Consider the following 20904-nt stretch of genomic DNA (forward strand, 5'->3'; position numbering starts at 1 on the left):
AAACAAAAATAAACAAATGGGACCTAATGAAACTTAAAAGCTTTTGCACAGCAAAGGAAACCATAAACAAGACCAAAAGACAGCCCTCAGAATGGGAGAAAATATTTGCAAATGAAGCAATTGACAAAGGATTAATCTCCAAAACATACAAGCAACTCATGCAGCTCAATGTCAAAAAAAACAAATAACTCAATCCAAAAATGGGCAGGAGACCTAAATAGACATTTCTCCAAAGAAGATATGAAGATTGCCAACAAACGCATGAAAGAATGCTCAACATCATTAATCATTAGAGCAATGAAAATCAAAACTACAATGGGATATCATCTCACACTGTTCAGAATGGCTATCATCGAAAAATCTACAAACAAGGCTTCCCTGGTGGCACAGTGGTTGAGAATATGCCTGCTGATGCAGAGGACACGGGTTTGTGCCCCGGTCCAGGGGGATCCCACATGCTGTGGAGCGGCTGGGCCCGTGAGCCATGGCAGCTGAGCCTGTGCATCCGGAGCCTGTGCTCCGCAACAGGAGAGGCCACGACAGTGAGAGGCCCGCATACAGCAAAAAAAAAAAAAAAAAAAGAAAAAAAAAAAAAAAGAGATGTACCACAATGTTCATTGCAGGTCTATTTACAATAGCCAGGACATGGAACAACCTAAGTGTCCATTGACAGATAACTAGATAAAGAAGATGTGGCACATATATACGGTGGAATATTACTCAGCCATGAAAAGAAATGAAATTAAGTTATTTGCAGTGAGCTGGATGGATCTAGAGTCTGTCATACAGAGTGAAGTAAGTCAGAAAAACAAATACCATATGCTAACACATATATATGGAATCAAAAAAAACAAAATGGTTGTGATGAACCTAGGGGCAGGACAGGAATTAAGATGCAGATGTAGAGAATGGATTTGAGGACACAGGGAGGGGGAAGGGTAATCAGGGACGAAGTCAGAGAGTAACACTGACATATATACACTGGCAAATGTAAAATAGATAGCTAGTGGGAAGTAGCTGCCTAGCACAGGGAGATCAGCTCGGTGCTTTGTGATCACCTAGAGGGGTGGGATAGGGAGGGTGGGAGGGGGGTGCAAGAGGGAGGGGATATGGGGATATATGTATATGGGGATATATGTATACATATAGCTGATTCTTTTTGTGCTACAGCAGAAACTAACACAACATTGTAAAGCAGTTATATTCCAATAAAGTTGTTTTTTAAAAAAACATGTCATACAGTAGTCCCCCTTTATCTTCAGGCTATACCCTCCAAGAGCTCCAGTGGATGCCTGAAACCTCAAATAGTACCGGACTCTATATATACTATTTTTTTCCTATACATACAGATGTACGTACATACCTATGACAATGTTTAATTTGTAAATTCGGCACAGTGAGAGATTAATAACAACACTGATAAAATAGAAGAGTTATGACAATATACTGTAATAAAAGTTACGTGAATGTAGTCTCTCTCTAAATATCTTATTGTACGAATTTAATGCCTCTTTCATCTTAACTAAGCACTTATCATGCACTGTGGCCATAACTTTTGCAGTCTGAGGTGTGACAGCGAAACTAGCACAAATTTCTTTTTCCTTCTTCACAGTTTATGGATAGAAGATTCTAAGTGTACATCTTATTGACCTCAGAATACAATTTTTTTCTTTCCTTTCCTTATTAAGTTCAAAACTTTCACCTTTTCACTTAAAGGAAGCATTTTACAGCTTCTCTTTGGCATATCCAAATAGTCAGCATCACTACTCTTGTGCTTTGGGGCTGTTATTAAGTAAAATAAGGGTTGCATGAACACAAGCCCTGCGATACCCAGTAGTCGACGTGATAACTGAGTTGCTACTAAGTGACTAAATGGACGGCATACAATGGGCAAAGGGATGATTCATGTCCCGGGCAGGATGGAATGAGATTTCATCGAACTACTCAGAGCAGCATGCAATTTAAAGTTTATGAATTGCTTATTGCTGGAATTTTCTATTAACATTTTTGGACCACGTTGACTTTGAGTAACTGAAACCAAGGAAAGTGAAATCTTGCATAAAGGGGACTACTATATTTACATACAATGGAATATTACTGAGCCATAAAAAGGAATCATGTTCTGACATACGCTACAATATGGATGAAGCTTGAAACATTATACTAAGTGACATGAGCCAGTCACAGAAGGACAAATATTGTGCAATTTCACTTATATGAAATATCTAGAATAGGCAAATTCATAGAGGCAGAAAGTAGGTTAGTGATTAGCAGAGACTAGGGGGGAGGAGAAATGGGAGATAACTGCTTTATGGGTATATAGTTTCGGTTTGGAGTGATGGAATAGTTTTGGAAATAGTGGTGAGCGTTGCACAACACTGTTAATGTAATTAATGCCACTGAATTGTACACTTAAAAATGGCTAAAATGGCAAGTTTTGTTATATATATGCTACCACAACAAAAAAAGAATAAGCAAAGGACTAGATTCATTCAGCATAAAAGTTTTCATACAGAAATAGTATTTGATTTTATATTGCTTCACAAACAGTGATGCATATAGGTATAGGTTGATACTCTTTAGTTTTTTTCAAAATTTACGAAGACGTTCATCACGGCATTACTTATAAAAGAAAAAAAAAACTGGGAGCAACCTAACATCCAACGACAGCTAAACAGTTAGACAAATTACGGTAATTATCTTTATGGGAAATTATACCGTCATTAAAATAATCATTATGTAGCAACGTAAAAACTGATGATGATATATTAAATAAAAAGGATATTTTGTATATTGTCATTGCAATTGTACTTTAGGTGGGAAAACAATAACTATTAGGCTAGGGTTGTGAGATTGAGTAATTTTAAAATATCGTCCCATGTTTTCTGTAATTTTGGTATATTTTATTAAAAATAAATCAGTAAATTGGACGGTGCGATCACGAGCTCACTGCTCCAGTGCGGAGACAGATGACTTCCCTTCCTTCAGCGGTCCCATTCGAGATTCCACAGCTGACGCGTCTTGGTTTCAGGCCCCAGGGGCGGTTCTCTGCTGGCCCCCGAACAGCTTTGTGAGGGACCATGATCCCAGCGAACGCTGCGTCTTTAGGACTGGCGCTCTTCCAGTCCTAAATAATCGCATGGGACACCCACCAAAACCCATCTGTTTACCTGAGAGGCAAACTTAACTGGGGGTCCTGTATTTGCACGGCCAAGTCTGAAGCTCGTCCTCTGCGCCCACCCACCTACCACCTCACCCCACTCCTCGCCGCTGCCGCCTCTCCTAACGCGCTCCTCCCCCTCCTTCCCCCTCTCACCCCCTCCCGGAGCCCGGGCTCCACCCCGCCCCTGCCGAGCCCCGGTCCCCCGCACCCCAGTGGCTCTGGGCCGCGGAGCCAGCCCCCGCCTCCAGGCCCGGCGGGCGAGCGCGCAGGCGCGGAGGGCGGGCGCGGGCGGAATGGGGACTGCAGCGGCTGCAGCGGCGGCGGCCGGGGAGGGGGCGCGCAGCCCGAGCCCCGCCGCCGTGTCGCTCGGCCTGGGCGTGGCCGTGGTGTCGAGCCTGGTGAACGGGTCCACGTTCGTGCTGCAGAAGAAGGGCATCGTGCGCGCCAAGCGGCGAGGTAGGGCGGGTCGCGGCCCTGCTCGGGGCGGGGGCGGAGGCGCGGAGGGGAGCAGCCGCCGGCCGTGGGGAGGGGAGAAGCCGCGGGGGTGGGTGTTCCGGTCGTCGCCGGAGTGGGGTCCGGAGGCGGGGCTCCTCGGAGGGCCAGCTGCGCGGGCTCGAGGCCCCCTAGACCACCCGCAGCGCAGGCGCGGACGCGGTCCCGTGCGCCAGAAGCGCCGCCACCGCGGCCGAGCCTAGTCCTCCAGCAGCTCCGGAGGCGGCCTGGGAATTAGCCGGTGCGCCCTGAGCGGTGGTAGTTGTGTCGCCGCCACGGTTTTTCTCCCTTCCCAGCGCTGGCGAAGCCTTCTTCAGTTTTATAAGGTTTCTCCAGCTGACTTCTTTCCTCCCTCCCAGACTCAATCGCTTTGCAGCCGTGCATGCCACCGACCTGCCCTCTGGTTGGCACCCAGGCGTCCCTGTCACCCGCACCCACCGGCTGCTAGGGAAAGCTTCCTGTTTGCAGTATCCCCCCTAATAGTTGGAGCCCAGTGCCTGCTCAGAAGGAGCGGCGGGCCTCCCGCTTTTGCTGTGACTCCAGCCTGGGGTGCAGTTGGAGGGCAGGACCTGCTGACCTCTCGCTCCCTGCAGTGGCCACACCAGTGCAGAAGTAAGAGCTGTGTGCTAGGCAGGCTGGAGTGGGACTTGCGGGCCAAGGAGGCGCTCGCTCTCAGGGTCGAGCGAGAGGTCTGACCTTTCCTGTGGCTTCTGTTCCTGGGGTCCTTGATTGAACCACCTCTGGTTTAGATTTGAACCATCTGACTACAAGTGATCTTCAGTGTGAAGAACACTCAAGGAAGATTAAAACCACCAAAAATGGGCCAACTGAGTATTCCCTGGGTGGATAAGCCACCAAACACCACTGCTTATCAATGTGGAAAGTGTAAGGTGTAGCAGAGTTCTTTGCCAGTGTTCTTCGGTGCTAAGAGAGGCCTGAGACAGTTTACTGAACGCAAGATGTAGCATTCTTTGAAACTGAAAATGAACGTGTCCAGAAGGACTGAGAGAGTCTTGTGGTTGTTCTACAAGAATAGTGTTAGGAGCTCTCTGGGAAGGAGGAAACCGCCAGGTCATGGGTTTAAGAATAAGTAAACTTATTTAATAGTTCAGATTCTATAATGCAAATGAAACTCTCTTGAGTGCCCTGGATAATCAGCCAGGAGTGAATTTGAGGAAAGAGATAAAGGGGCCTACAATCTTGAGTGAAAATATAAAATCATAGATATTTGTTAAAGAATTCAACTTCGAAGTGAAAACATTGCAGTCTGTACAAAAAAATCTAAATAAAACCAAGCGTGGTTTCCCTAGGATGCAGATGTATCTCTAAGGTAACAAATGGACATCTGGCAGCAGCACACTTTTCAGGGAGCACCTGTCAGTTTGAGGGGCTCCAGGGTGGGTGACATGTTCGTCATGATTCAAAAATAAACAACACACGTGCCCTTCATAGGATAGGTACATGATCTCCAAAACCCATGACCCCAGTCTAACCATGAGAAAAACATCGCACAAACCTGAATTCAGGAACAGCCTGCAAAATACCTGACCAGTCCTCCTATCAAGGTCGTAAAGTCTGACAGACTGTCGCAGCCAGGAACCTGAGGACACATGGCCGTAAGACATAGGTAAAATCTAAGGAAACCTGAATATAGACTTCAGTTAACAGAAAACTAATTATTGAGTAAAACTAAATATGTTATTTCAGCTCAGCTTATGTGTTCAAGGGAATTAGTGACTAAGAAAATGAAAAACACAGAAACCTGAAAAAAAAAATTATTCATGCTTTTATTTATACCTGCATACTATGCCCTTAAATAAATGAGTGAAAATGTGATATTTGCTGATTTCATACTTCTCCAGTTACTACCCACCACTACTAATTCAAGCTAGCTGGCTTGCTCATAATGGTGGAAGACAGACATATAGTCTTGTTTTGATAAATTTAGTTTTGATTTGTTCAACAGATATTCACGAAACTCTTATTATGTGCCAGGCACTGTTGTAGGTATTGAGGATGCGTAGTTTTAGCATCTACTCCCCCTGAAACCTTTTTCTACCTCTGCTAATAAGCAGCATAGTTGGCCGTTGTAAAATGACTGAAATGGGGGAGATGGGAGGAAAGAGGAGGTGGCTAAAAACTGGGGAGTCAAGTTCTTGTGCTAAGGGAGAGACCTGATGGTCTTACACTGTAAAAAGCTGTCTCTCTGAAAGTTTCAGCTTTATTGCATTGCCATGCACCAGCATTTCTTTCAAGTCTCAGCTTCAGGAGAGCCTAGTTCTGGTCACAGCCCTTCCTTGGTGGGGGAGGAGTTGGGGTGCAGCTTTCTCTGTTACCAGCTTTCACTCACTCTTGAAAGGACCTTCCCAGTGAATGGAATATCATTCATGGAATGGAATGGATAAGCTAGGAGCACCATCCACAACACAGGCTCAAGGTGAGCTGCCTCACTCTGGTGTGGCTTTGAAAGACCCCGAAGATGGGAAGTGTGCCGGGGACACCTGGGGCCACAGGTCATTGATAGTATGTTTAGTGTTAGAGCCCACTTGAAGCAGAGCTTAGAAGAGAGAAACAAGGTGACCATCAAATCTGAAGATAATTTGTTGAAAGCCAGTTGCAACATTAGAATTCTGTGCTGGTGGATAGGTGAGGATGGCCTGGGAGCCTCTTAACTGGGGGGGATGATGTCCTGCCCTCAGACAGACATTGTGGAGACAGCCTCAGGAAAGTCATAGAATTGCATAGATGAGTAACTCTATGTAGAATGTCCTAGACCAGGAAGAACCACGATCTTTTTAAAATCCCTTTCATCAAAACTGGGAGATACCACCTAACACACATTAGGATGACTATTGTTAAAAGAAAAAAAAAGGCAGAAAATAACAAGCATTGGTGAGGATGTTGAGAAATTGGAACCCTTGTGCACTCTTGGTGGGAATGTAAAATGGTGCAGCTGCTATGAAAAACAGTAAGGAGGTTCTTCAAAAAATTAAATGTAGAATTACCATATGACCCAGCAATTCCACTTCTGAGTATGTATATCCAGAATAAATGAAAGCAGGGACTTGAACAGATACTTGCACACCCATGTTCATGGCAGCATTATTCACAGTAGAGAAAATGTGGAACAAATTGTGGTGTATATACATTCAAAGGAATATTACTTAGTAAAAAGGAAGGAAATTCTGACACATGCTACAACATGGATGAGCCTTGAGGACATTATGCTAAGTGAAATAAACCAGTCACAAAAGGACAAACCCTGTATGATTCCACTCATATGAGGTACCTGGAATAGTCAAATTCACAGAGACAGAAAGTAGAATGGTGTTGCAGGGGGCTGTCTGGAGCGGGGATGGGAAGTTAGTGTTTAATGGGCACAGAGTGTCTGTTTTGGAGGATGGGTTAGTTCTGGAGGTGGATGGTGGTGATGATTGCACAACAAGGTGAATGTACTTAATGCCATGGAACTGTACACTTAAAAATGGTTAAAATGCTAAATACTGTGATATATATTTTAACACCATAAAAAAAGTCCTTTTCAGATTTCATAGTCTCTTTCCTGAGAGGAGTACAGCCTAGTGGTGTAGTCACACTGTTAAGATGCTTGGAAGGTGAGTCAGTTGTCTTGTGAGACTGGAAACTGGGATCCAGGCATCCCATCTGCTAGTCTCAAGCCTTCTGTACTGATTTTGAAGGGCATGTGCTCTCTGGTCATGGAATGTACATGTTTTCTCCTTGCCTCGCTTGCCATTCCGAGGCACACACCTAGGTGCATGTACCCCCAAACCCAGAGCTGAGACAGAGACATGTTATCTTCGCCCCTGCAGCCCTTTGACTCTGTGGTTAGTTTCTCCAGCTTCTGTAAACCCTCCAGACCCTGACAGACGGGGTCAGCTTCCTCTCCTGCCGTGTGTCTTCTTCGTGCCTGTCTTCAGCCCCTTCCTGCCCCTGAAACCTGTGGTATGATGGCTTGTTCACTTGTCTGTGCTCCCCCTGGATCCTGGCTCTTCAAGGCAGGGCACATGTCCTGTCCACTGGGAAGCATGTGGTGGACACTTAGTAATGCTATCTAACTGGCCATGAGTAACCCTGGAGTAAAGAGGGTAAAACCAAACCTCGTCTTTTATTTCTGAGCTTTCTTCAAATTATTCAGAGCTGACCTCATTTACCCGTGGCCTCTACTAAGTAACAGAATCCAGAGTTACTGCTAGATCTGAAAATCTGTAACCCTGATACCCATCTAGCTCCAAGGGGAGATCGTTGATAAGGAACGTGGTGAGAATAGGGCGAGTGTTAAGAGCATTTGAATGGCTCCACAGCCTGTACATATCTGGTTTACTTGATAGTATTTCCATGAGAAGAGAAGATAAAGAAGGCTGCTACTTACAGAAGACTTATGATGTCCCTGACTCATGCATCTGTCATGTTCCATGGGCTGACTGGACTCAGATGGGCCCCACTTCCTCGGGGTCTCCAGTGGGTTGCGGTCAGATGGTGGCTGGGACTAGAGTCATCTGAGATGACAGCAAGATGGTTCCTGAGCTACCTCCCCCCACCCCCCCACCACCTTTTTTCATCCCTCCATAGTGTCTTCACACGTGGCTACCGTGAGCTTCCTTACCCCATAGTGGTCTCAGGGAAGTCAGACCCCTTACATGGTGGATAGCTTCCCCTAGACCAAACCTTCCAAAGACTAAGGTGAGTGCTGAATGGATCCCTGTGACCTAGCCCTGGAGGTCTGGCAATACCGCTTCTGCCACATTCTGCTGGTGTACTCAGGGCCAGCCCAGGTCCACTGTGGGAGGGGATGGCATAGGGACATGGATCCTAGGAGGTGTGATACAGGAGAGGAAGTTGACGCATGCACCCGATACAGGCACCAGGATTTGAACCTAGCTTGGGCTGACGTGGAAGGTGGGTTTTCTCTCCTGCTCCCTGGGGGAAAGGTGAGGGGGAAGATACATAAATTCACCTGTAGATAAGACTTTTCTGATGAGGGGCTTCACAGTCTATGTGGAAAAAGCTGGTACTCGCGTACTGGTTTATTATAAATAAGTATAATAATACCCCAAATATTAAGTATAAATAATACCCCTAAATGAAGGCAAATAAGAATTTCTTATCATTTTCATGTGACAAATGTGGGACTAGATCACTAATATAAATTCCTACATGAAATACCCTTTGGTCTTAATGAATTTCTCTTGGACAGAGTATATTTTTTCTTCAAAAATATCTATGCATAAATAGTATAAAATGTAATGTAATTTATATTTCTAGCCCTTAAAGTCCTCAATGAGTAACCAACCAGTCCTTTTTTAAAAAAAAAATGTAGCCGTGAGCGGCTAAAAAAGACCACTTTTCAAGAGGAATATGCTCAATCCCCCACTCCCTAATATTTCCGGGCCAGGAACCTGTGACGGTAAACTGACCCCTTTTAGATATTGCCTGGATCAGCCAGGGAGGGTGGGCAGGCAGAGGGTTTGCCTTGCATGTTCATGCCCAGTCAGAGCTCTTTGGTATGATATGATTACTCAGCAGAGTATATCATGAATTCCCAGAACCTGGACATAGTCATGCTTTTAAAAGAGCATCTTCTTCCTGGTTATAGAAATATGGTCATTGTTTAAAATCTGGGAAGTACATACAATTACGAATAGGAAAATAAAAAGCGTTCATCTCCTCACCTTCAGGTAACCACTGTTACAATTAGGGTGTATTTCTTCCTAGTCACATTCAATACTTGCACTTCAAAATTGAATTTTAATGAATACATCCTGTGTGCAAAATATATATAACACATATGTAGGGTATAGAGAATAATAAAATAAACACCACCTGTCAGACATTCCAAAAAACTTGTATATATCTTTAAAATCTTAAAAAAAAAACCTTTTTACTATGGAAAATGTCAAACATATACATAGAGAAAATAGTGTAATAGACACCCGTATACCTATCCTCCAGCCTCAGCAATCATTAGTCTGAGTCAATCTCATTTCATTTATTTCCCAGTGCCCCTCCTCTGCCCCCACCCCAGTGGAAGTTTTGACACAAATTCCAGGCAGAGTACCATCTCATCTATGTATTTCAGTGAGTATCTCCTTGTTAAACACAACTGTAATACCTTTATTGCACCTAAAAGTTAACAATAACTCTTTAATAGTCTCACATACCTGGTCAGTGTTCAAATTTCTGTGATTATCTCATCAGTTTTTCCCAGTTTATCGTTTAGAACCAGGATCCAGTTTTGATCCACACATTGCTATTGGGTGGTACACCTCTTCATCATGTACTTTGAAAACTGTGTGCCAGTTTACGTCCCGGGGTTGCTCTCAGTCTGTCATCCCCACGCTGTTAAATATCCTTTGAAAAAACATTCAGTGGCTGCATGAATGTTACCATTCTCCTTTTGTAGGACATGAGTGTCCAGTTTCTTTGCTAGTATAATATGTTATATTGAATATCTTTGCATATGAATGTTTGGATAGCTCCCTCAAAATAGAGTTTTAAAAGTGGTGGTGTTTCAATAAACTGTTTGTATGTGTGTATATAGTATAGTACGTGTGTGTATAGGAGTCATGACTGAGAGCTCATTTTCTTAGATTGTTCTGTTCACATCAACAGAGCCTGACAGTGCAGGTATAAATGCCTGACATCTACCTGTCGTGGAAACAGGAATTGGCCACTTTGGCTTCTCTGTACTCAGGGTGAGTGGGGGCAGCCCTGGTTTCAGAGAAAGGGAGAGGGAAAATGCTGCAGTAAAGGTGAGGAGGAAGAGAACACTTTTCAAGGGCAGACACCATGCCTTGGGAGTCTTTATAAGTCTTTGTATTCACCAAGGAACGTGATGCTTCCAGTAAACATTTGATAGAGAGCTTCCCTGGAGGGCGTATGTGTTAATATATACTGGACTTATTCCCTGTGAAACATCGAATGTCATTTCCCACAGAAACTGAGAAACTGTCACAATGGTTATTGCATTATGGTCAGCATTGTGTGGGCTAACCTAGAAGTTTAGCTATTGTTTATAAATTATTTTTTCTTTTCAAATATTGGAGTATAATTACATATAGTCAGCTGCGTAGATCTTAAGGGTCAGTTTGGTGAGGTGTTTTTTTTTTTACAAGAATGATTTTTTTTTAATATTCTTTTTTATTTATTTTATTATTTATTTTATTTTTGGCTGCGTCGGGTCTTAGTTGCTGCACGCAAGATCTTCGTTGCGGTGCGTGGGCTTCTCTTTAGTTGTGGTGTGAGGGTTTTCTCTCTCTAGTTATGGCGCACATGCTCCAGAGCACGTGGGCTCTGTAGTTTGCGTCACGCAGGCTCTCCAGTTGAGGTGCGCTGGCTCAGTAGCTGTGGCGTGAGGGCTTAGTTGCCCTGCGGCATGTGGGATCTTAGTTCCCTGACCAGGGATTGAACCCGCGTCCGTGGCCTTGGGAGGCAGATTCTTTATCACTGGACCACTGGGAAAGTCCCAGTTTGGTGAGTTTTGACAAATAAATATACCTGTGTAACCAACACCATGGTAAAGAAATTGATTATTGCTGTCACCCTAGAAAGTTCTCTTGTGTTCTTTTTCATTCTGTCCTCCCTACACCAGAGAGTCTGCTCTCCTAGTATCCATCTGCATAGATTGAATTAGTTTTGCCTGTTCTTGAACTTCATATAAATGGAATCATACAGTATGTATTCTCTTATGTCTACTCTTCTTTCTTTCTTTCATCATGGTTTGAATATTCATCATGATATGTGTATCAGTCGTACTTATATTGCTAAGTAGTGTTCCATTGTTTGAATATACCACAATTTGCTTATCTATTCTGAAAATTTGGTTGTTTCCAAATTTTTGCTGTTTGAGGAAAGCTCCAATGGCAATTCTTACATAATTCTTTTTTGACTTAAAGTCTTCTTATCTTTGGGGTAAATACCTTGGAGCAGTGCTGGATCATGCAGTGCTGGATCATGGAGTAGGTATATAATTAAATTTTAAGAAACTGCTGAACATTTTCTAACTACAGTTGTACCATTTTACCCTCCCATCAGCAATGAATGAGAGTTCCAGGTGCTCCACATTCTCTCCAACATTTGGTGTTGTCATCTGTTTAATTTTAGCCAGTCTGGTGAGTGTACAGTGGTATCTCATTGTGTTTTTTTTTTTTTTTTTTTTGCGGTACGCGGGCCTCTCACTGCCCTGGCCTCTCCCACTGCGGAGCACAGGCTCCGGACGTGCAGGCTCAGCGGCCATGGCTCACGGGCCTAGCTGCTTCGCAGCATGTGGGATCTTCCTGAACCGGGGCACGAACCCGTGTCTGCCACATTGGCAGGCGGACCCCCAGCCACTGTGCCACCAGGGATGCCCTCTCACTGTGATTTTAATCTACATTCCCCTGATACCTAATGATATTGAGCATCTTTTGATGAGTTTATTGGCCATTTGTATACACTCTTTTTGAGGTGTCTTTTCAAGGCTTTTGCCTCTATTTTACTGTATTGTATCTTTTTATTATTGATAGTGTGCATTATATATAACATGTATGTATAATCTGGATACAAGTCCTTTGGCAGATTTAGGAATTGCAAATATTTTCTCTGAGACTTGTCTTTTCATTTTCTTAATGTTTCCTCTTGAAGGGCAGAAATTTTTAATTTTTAATTTAATTTTTTTTTTTTTTTTTTTTTTTTTTTTTTTTTTTGCTGTACTCAGGCCTCTCACTGTTGTGGCCTCTCCCGTTGCCGAGCACAGGCTCCGGACACGCAGGCTCAGCAGCCATGGCTCACGGGCCCAGCCGCTCCGCGGCATGTGGGATCTTCCCGGACCGGGGCACGAACCCGTGTCCCCTGCATTGGCAGGAGGACTCCCAACCACTGCGTCACCAGGGAAGCCCAGAAATTTTTAATTTTGATGAAGTCTAACTTATCATTTTTTTCCTTCCTTGTGGTTAGTACTTTTTGATTTCTGCCAAAAAAAAATCTTTGTTTCTCCTCAGGTCACAATGGCATCCTTCTGTGTTTTCCTCTTGGAGTTTTATAGCTTTAGCTTTTACCTTTAGGTCTGTAAGCCATCTTGAGTTACTTTTTGTATATGAGTGAGGTATGAATCAAGGTTCAGTATTTTCCCTACTGGTATCCATTTGGTTCAGCATCATTTGTTGAGGAAGTTTCCCTATTGAATTATACTGTTGCTTTAGTCCGTGATCTGTCTGTACATGCGTGAGTCTATTTCTGAACTCTGTTCTGTTTTATTGTATATGTCTATCCTTACGCCAGTCTGTATTGATTATGTAGTTTTATAATCTTAAAATCAGATAGTATAAGTCATACAGTTTTGTTCTTCTTTTTCAAGATTGCCCAACTATTTCTTTAGGAAAATAAGTTCTGCATATCTAATAACCAACATACAAAAGAACAAGTACTAAATCCATTCATAAATTGGTGAATACCAAGTGCTCAAATTGAGTCTAATTAATGCCCTCATCTAGCTGTGTTGGTATCAGGAAAGAAATTTTCTTGATAGTCCTTTTTTAAGAACTCTGTAAAAACTATGTAGCATCTTTTTACACATTTTTTAAAGTTAAGGCATTAATTAATTCGTGAAGGACTTAGTGATCCACTCTTACTTTGCTGATAGGAGCAACTCTGTTGTTGCTGTCTGGAGCACACCCGAGTGGAAGCAGATTTGCTGTGGTATAATCAGAAAGTAAATAAACTAGACGACTGCTTGTATTTTTGAGCTAGAAAGCCATATTTTAAGGACATTTCTGATACACATTTAAACCTAAATGGAAGGTTTTAAAAGCCACGAGTCCATGGTTGGACATCAATGCCAATTGATATTATCATCCTGACAAGTCTCTTTTGTATTTGCACAACACTTCTTTGTATGGTAGTTCAGCTGTTATAAACAACTGTTCAACTCTCAGTTAGCATCGAAGGTTTCCAGTATGAGGGGGAAAAAAATTCTAGACTTTAGGTATTGCTACCTTTGCAACCCACACCTAGGAGTGGAGGGGAGGAGGCATGAGTATAGTCAAATAAACAAACAGAAAACCAGTGTTCTACAATTCTGAGGTTCCTTGTTCTTGCTAAGGCCAGAGAACTTGAAAAGTCCCAGGCATCAGCTGGGAAGAGGATGAGCATGGACATAGGCTTGAACAGGTGCCTCCTGAGGGTGTCAGGTGAGTAACTTTAGGATTTTTAGGGACAGTGATAAAGGTGAAACTGTGAAGACACCAAGTCATTTTAGGACATAAGAAAATAATATCTATGACAGGGCCAATGGCTAACATGGAATGCAGGTTCCTAGGAATTCCTGGCTGCAGGAGGATGGAACCTGGGGCAGCCAGCTCAGTGAGGATGCTGGGCACAGGTGAATGGGCAGGAAGAGCCATGGGCTACTTCCGTGGGCACTGGGGATATTGCTGAACTGGAGCCCTTGGGGACCATGTGGAGCAGTATCACTTTGATCTACAGTTAGGGGTGCGGGGCAAGTATCCAGACAGAAAGTCTTAACTTACTTAATGTCCATGGAAGCAGAAAAATTTTGCCTAATATTGGCTTAAAAGGTGAGGGTGATCGCAATACCTTTGGATTTCAGTAAACACAAGCTCCTCCTGGGGAGTGTATGAGTGGGAGGACGCTCAACACTTGGAACGAACCTGTACCCTTTGACTAAAGGGAGACCAAAGGCTTGTTATTTCGCTATCCCTGGGTACGTGGTATCCCAGATTCTTCCCCATTTTAGTGACAGAGTCCATTTCAGACTGTCAAAAGCACGTGCTGTATGACAGTTAATGGTGTGGGTGAAACGATAGCAGTGAAAGAGGAGAGCCTCAGTGGGTCCCATTGTGCTGGCATCCTTGGACAAGCTTTCACTGCAGGAGTGTTGCCCACATTCTAGCTGCTGCTGTAGCAGTGATCCCATGACTTCGTAAGCACTCACGACAAAACTGTATTCATCACAGTAAAAGGAATTGGCCTTTCCCTGTCCCCAGCATAGACCGCCAACAGAAAAGACTGTGACTGATTCCTTCATCTCAGAGTCCCTAAAATCTTTTGAATATTATATATAGAATTTTGAAAAGCTGTTGAGTAAATTATTGTGTGCATCTGCTATAAAAACAAGCTTCAAGATCTAGAATGAAATGTGTTCGCAGTTATTTTAAATAATAAGCAAGAATATTTACTTATACACAAAAGAGAGCAGGAGTGGCCATGCTAGTATGAAACAGAACAGACTTTAAGGCAAAAATTGTTACTGTAGCCAAAGAAGGACATTTTTTGGCTGCGTTGTGTCTCCGTTGCTGCGCGCGGGCTTTCTCTAGTTGTGGAGAGCGGGGGCTACTCCTCGTTGCGGTGCATGGGCTTCTCATTGCTGTGGCTTCTCTTGTTGTGGAACACGGGCTGTAGGCACGCGGGCTTCAGTAGTTGTGGCTCGTGGGCTCTAGAGCACAAGCTCAGTAATTGTGGCACACGGACTTAGTTGCTCTGCGGCATGTGGGATCTTCCCGGACCAGGGCTCGAACCTGTGTCCCCTGCATTGGCAGGCGGATTCTCAACCACTGCGCCGCCAGGGAAGCCCAAGAAGGACATTTTATAACAATGAAAAGGTCTACTGTAAGCCTATACTTGATTTCCTTTGTTTTCTAAGCTTCTTTAGGATATAAAATAACGTAAAGTTTACATTACCTTTATTATAAGTTACAACAGTATATTGTTGGGTTTGTAACATAAAAATGTAACGTATCTAACAATAATAAAATAAAGACCACTGATCTGTTCTTTGTATCTATAAATTTTGTTTTGTTGAAAATTTTTTTAATTGAAATATAGTTGATTTGCAGTATTAGTTTCAGGTGTTCAGCAAAGTGATTCAGTTGTTTATATGTATTTTTTCAGATTATTTTCCGTTATAGGTTATTACAAGATATTGAATATTGTTCTCTGTGTTATACAGTAAATTCTTGTTGCTTTTCTATTTTATATATAGTAATGTGTATCTGTTAACCCCATACTTCTTATTTATCTGCCCCTCCCTTTCCCCTTTGGTAATCATAATTTTGTTTTCTGTGTCTGTGAGTCTGTTTCTGTTTTGTATATAGATTCATTTGCATTATTTTTAGAGTCCACACGTAAGTGATATCATATAATGTTTGTCTTTGACTTAACTTCACTTAGTGTGATATTCTCAAGGTCTATCCACATTGCTACAAATGGCAATATTTCATTCTTTTTAATGGCTGAGTAATGTTCCTTTGTGTGTGTGTGTGTGTGTGTGTGTGTTTACACACACACACACACACACACACACACACACACCACATCTTCTTTATCTGTTCATCTGTTGATAGACACTTAGGTTGCTTCCGTGTCTTGGTTATTGTAAATCATACTGCTGTGAACATCAGGCTGCATGTATCTTTTCAGATTAGAGTTTTCAAGTTTTCATCTTTTCCCAATATATAACCAAGAGCGGGATTGCAGGATCATATGATAGCTCTATTTTTAGTTCTTTAAGGAACCTCCATACTGTTTTCCATAGTGGCTTCCCCAATTTATATCCCTACCAACAGTGTAGGAGAGTTCCCTTTTCTCCACACCCTCTCCAGTATTTATTATTTGTATACTTTTTTTCATGGCTCACGGGCCCAGCCGCTCCGCGGCATGTGAGATCCTCCCAAACCGGGGTGCAAACCCGGTTCCCCTGCATCGGCAGGCGGACGCGCAACCACCGCGCCACCAGGGAAGCCCCTATTTGTATACTTTTTGATGATAGCCATTCTGACAGGTGTGAGGTGATACCTCATTGTGGTTTTGATTTGCATTTCTCTAATAATTAGCAATGTTGAGCATCTTTTCATGTGCCTGTTGGCCACCTGTATGTCTTCTTTGGAGAAATGTCTATTTAGATCTTCTGCCCATTTTTTGATTGGGTTGTTTGTTTTTTTGATACTGAGTTGTATAAGCTGTTTGTATATTTTGGAAATTAAGCCCTTGTTGATTGTGTCATTTGCAAATATTTTCTCCCATTCCGTAGGTGTCTTTTTGTTTTGTTGATGGTTTCCTTTGCTGTGCAAAAGTTTTTAAGTTTGATTAGGTACCATTTGTTTATTTTTGCTTTTATTTCTTTTGCCTTGGGAGTCTGATCTAAGAAAATATTGCTACGATTTATGTCAGAGAATGTTTTGCCTATGTTCTCTTTTAGGAGTTTTATGGTGTCATGTCTTATATTTAGGTCTTTATGCCATTTTGAGTTTATGTTTGAACATGGTGTGAGGGAGTGTTTTAATTTCATTGATTTACATGTCGCTGTCCAGCTTTCCCAACACCACTTGCTGAAGAGAATGTCTTCTCCATTGTATATTCTTGCCTCCTTTGTCGAAGATTAATTGACCATAGATATATAGGTTTATTTCTGGGCTCTCTATCCTGTTCCATTGATCTCTCTGTTTTTGTGCCAGTACCATGCTGTCTTAATTACTGTAGCTTTGTAGTATTGTCTGCAGTCTGGGAGGATTATGCCTCCAGCTTAGTTCTTTTTCTTCAGGATTGCTTTGACAATTCTGTGTCTTTTTTTTTTTTTTTTTTTCAGATTCCACATGTAAGTAAAAGACATGCTCTAAAATAGCCACAGTGTGATTAGCACATTTGGGAAGTTGAACAAGGATTCTGTACTAATAGTTGATCATTGTTCTGCAGTGTTCACTGCAGGGCATTCTTCAGCTCAGCTCTACTTTCTGATATGTAGGACATCATGGGCCACATTTGTATCAGACACACTCAGAAGGACATGGGACAGGAGCCACAGCCAGTGTCAGGCCCTCTCTGTTGGAGCCTGGTAGCAGAGGCAGAGCATGGTTTAGGGGCCCAGAGGTAGAACTGCAGCAGACAGTGCCACAGCTGCCCAGCCTTACAAGCCTCATGCCCTGCAGTATCAAGTCATAGAGGCAGAACTCCCAGGCGCTGAAAGAGCTGTTCCTATTCTCAGAGGTATTGCACTAGGGGAGCCCAACCTCCAGTCAGATGCCATTTTCCCATCAGAGGTCATTTTTACCTTAAGTGCTGTCCCCTGGCCACATGGCTGTCAGCTTTATAGTCGCATTCTCATGCAGAAAGTGAAGGGGTTTTGTTGCTCAATTATCTACAACAATCCATATTGAAGTTTTGCCCGTTGCCCCAATGCTGTCCTTTATAGCAACCTTTTTTCCCATCTAACATCATGTGTTTAGTCACGTCTCTTTAGTTTCCTGCCATTTGCAACAGTACCTTAGCCTTTGTCTTTCATGACCTTGCCAATTTTGAAGCGTACAGGCCAGCTGATATGTGGACCATTTCACAATTTCCTCATGATTAGATTCAGGTGCTGCACTCTGGCAGGAGCACTGCAGATGAGATGTTGTGCCTTTCTCAGTGCACCCTCAGGAGGCACAGGATGTTGGTTTGTCCCGCTGCTGATGGTGTCACCTTTGACCACTTAGTTCAGGTAATGTCCATCAGGGTCTTAGAGTACTGTAAAGATAACTTTTTCTCTTTGTGATTAATAAAAAAGCTGGTGGAGGTGATTCGTGGCGATTACATGGCAATACTGTCCCTCAACAAACTTTCATTCACTTATTTTAGTGTCCATGGATGGTTCTTGCCTGAATCAGTTTTTACTGTGTTACCAAATGGTGCTGTTTGCACTAGACCATTCCTTCCACTCTATCATTACTTATTGGTCTCATTTTCTTAAAAGTACTTTTTAAATACCTGTAGCTCTGCTTCTCAAAGAAGCCGCCTGGCTTCCTATGTTCATTATACCAAATTACTGAGAATTAAAACATCCAAATAGATTAGGTGTTTTCGTCTGAAGTGAAAAAAATCCTGTGAGACTAGGAGCATTTTGACATACCTGAAGAAGGACAAAGGGAGGGATGGATGTGACGAGGAGACCTGCTCCCATCTCTGCCTGCCCTGGCATGCATTGGGACATAAGAGGGTAATCCAAGAGAGTAAAAGGGAAGCCACTGTGTGCAATGTCCGATCATCGACTGAGTGTAAGGGTCTGCTTTCAACCATTTTCACATGGTTGCAAAAAGAGCCATGTCACAAAGGTTCTACATTATGAACCTGTTTAAGTAGCAAGTCACAGAACCCTATACTAGAAAAATTATCATATAAATGGGTTTCAGTAAATGCATGAGAGAATTGGACTTTGAAGATCAAATCTAGTTTGAAATCAACATATAAAAAGTTACTCCAAAGAATATTTGTCTCTAGGTGATGTGTTGAGCCCCCCTCCCAAATAAAGTACAATTTATAAAGATTTTATTTGCTTGGGTCAGCTTGTGTTGATTGCAGAAAGTATTTTGCCACTTTTAATCGTTTCTCATGCTGCTCTTTATAGACTTCTTTAAAGTTTCTTTGTAGGATGAATAAAAGTATGGCATTCATTATTCTTTTCAATTTTAGTTTTATTTAAAAATTCCTTTTTTAAGTACGTAGCTTGTAAACCTGTTGGTTCATACTTTCCTGATGTTTTTGTCTCACTCTTTTACAGGTACCTCCTATTTAACAGACATTGTGTGGTGGGCAGGAACCATTGCAAGTAAGTACTCTTTGTGGTGAAGAGCTTGGTCTCCTTTTGTAAGATCAGTCATTTGTCTGCCAGGGTTGGATGGAGCGGGTGGGATAAGCTTAGCTTGTTCTTTGGAATAAGGACCGGGATGGTGGGAGACAGTGGAGGGTGAAGGCAGAGGACCCTGCTGCCTGCTGTGAGCCCTGAATTTTGTCCAGGTCAGACTGTCCTGGGTCTGAAGAAATTAAGCAGCTCCTGCTTCCTCATCTGTAGTTGGGCTGTGGGCATTTGGTGAACTTTTGCTCCACACAACTGGTTTTACAAAGGAGAGTTTCTTCATTCAGCCTTAAGTACCAGATCAGAGGTCATGTGTTATAATATAAAAATAATAAAATTAGAGTTTACAACTTTACATGTATAAAGAAAAATTCTGTTAGCTATTTCAGATATATCTTGAGGTCTTTTTGTCACACATTGTCTTTCAGGCAAGAAATTTTCTAGCAGATGTTGATTCATTGAAGAACTCATTTTTAAGCTCTATCTGTCTATCTATCTATCTATCTGTCTATCTATCTATCTATCTCAGTGCAGCCCCAGGCACAGCCCTGTGCAGGCAGTGGTGTTTCCACTTGATGTGCCAGCAGCGTGTCACTGGAATAGATCCCAGGCCACTTGAAGGGACATGGAAAGCTCTACATTATCTATCTTAAAACAGGGATGTGTTAAGAAGAAAGTGGAAATATACTCTTGTACCCACTGTCAGTCACTGCTGGTTAGACTGGAAATTTCCATAGAGGGTTGAAACTAATTGGGCCAATGATACTATGGGGCCTGCTCTCCTCTGCCCTCAGGACTCTTAATCATGCAAATGATGCCCCATATTTCCTTTCTCACCAATAATGAAAAAGAAGTAGCCCTTTCAGAACACAGTCTTGCAAAATTCAACTCTGTGATGAATGCTCAAAGAGATTTTTGTAATTGCAGTGATACGCTTGTGATTCTCTTGACAGTGGCTGTTGGCCAGATTGGAAACTTCCTGGCTTACACGGCGGTCCCCACTGTCCTGGTGACTCCTCTTGGTGCCCTTGGAGTGCCATTTGGGTGAGAGCTGGGGTTCTGTGTTTTGGTTTTTAATGTGTAGTTTAGGTATAAGAAAACTTTTCATTTTAAATGTTTCTGTTAAAATAATAAAAGTAGAAGTGTAACTGAAGATATGTCTTCAGTATTGCACTCCATATGGTTTAATTTTTATCCCTTCAGATTTAGTTGTATGAACTATTAACCCTCTCTTAGACATTTGCTTCAATATATTTCAAATCTTAATTTATTCATGGATACCAACATGATGTCATCACTCTCCTGATCTTTGCTCTGGAAGACTTCCTAGAGACTGGAGTCTTCCCAGCAACTTGGCAAGTGATTCTGAGAAATCAATAATCAAAACTAGTCAGTTGGTGTTTTATTTGGGTCCCTAGCATCCCCTGCTGGATGCTGGGCAGTCCCCTTTCTCAGGAGATTATGGAGGTTGGGACAAATGACACATGGACTCCAGTGGGTTGTGTAAAAGGATTCACGACTCACAACAGTCAATAGCGAACGTATCACCCAACAAGAATGGCTCTGGTTTGGTCTGGAGTAGAACAGGAGCAACGTGGGGCCTTGAGTTTTTATTGCAGTTACGAAGTGA

The 20904-nt window shown here is 42.6% G+C and overlaps 1 protein-coding gene across 1 annotated transcript in view; it reads left to right on the plus strand.

The window, feature by feature from the left end:
• Window positions 1-3456: 3456 nt before the first annotated feature.
• Window positions 3457-20904, plus strand: part of NIPA1 (NIPA magnesium transporter 1) — a 43815-nt gene continuing 26367 nt past the window's right edge. Inside the window, exons 1-3 of the mRNA XM_024117096.2 lie at window positions 3457-3619; window positions 19200-19247; window positions 20228-20318. Of these exons, the coding sequence (XP_023972864.1) occupies window positions 3457-3619; window positions 19200-19247; window positions 20228-20318 (302 nt within the window). The remainder of the gene's footprint in view (window positions 3620-19199; window positions 19248-20227; window positions 20319-20904) is intronic.

Source organism: Physeter macrocephalus, chromosome 2, assembly GCF_002837175.3.
Source record: "Physeter macrocephalus isolate SW-GA chromosome 2, ASM283717v5, whole genome shotgun sequence".
Taxonomy (NCBI): domain Eukaryota; kingdom Metazoa; phylum Chordata; class Mammalia; order Artiodactyla; family Physeteridae; genus Physeter; species Physeter macrocephalus.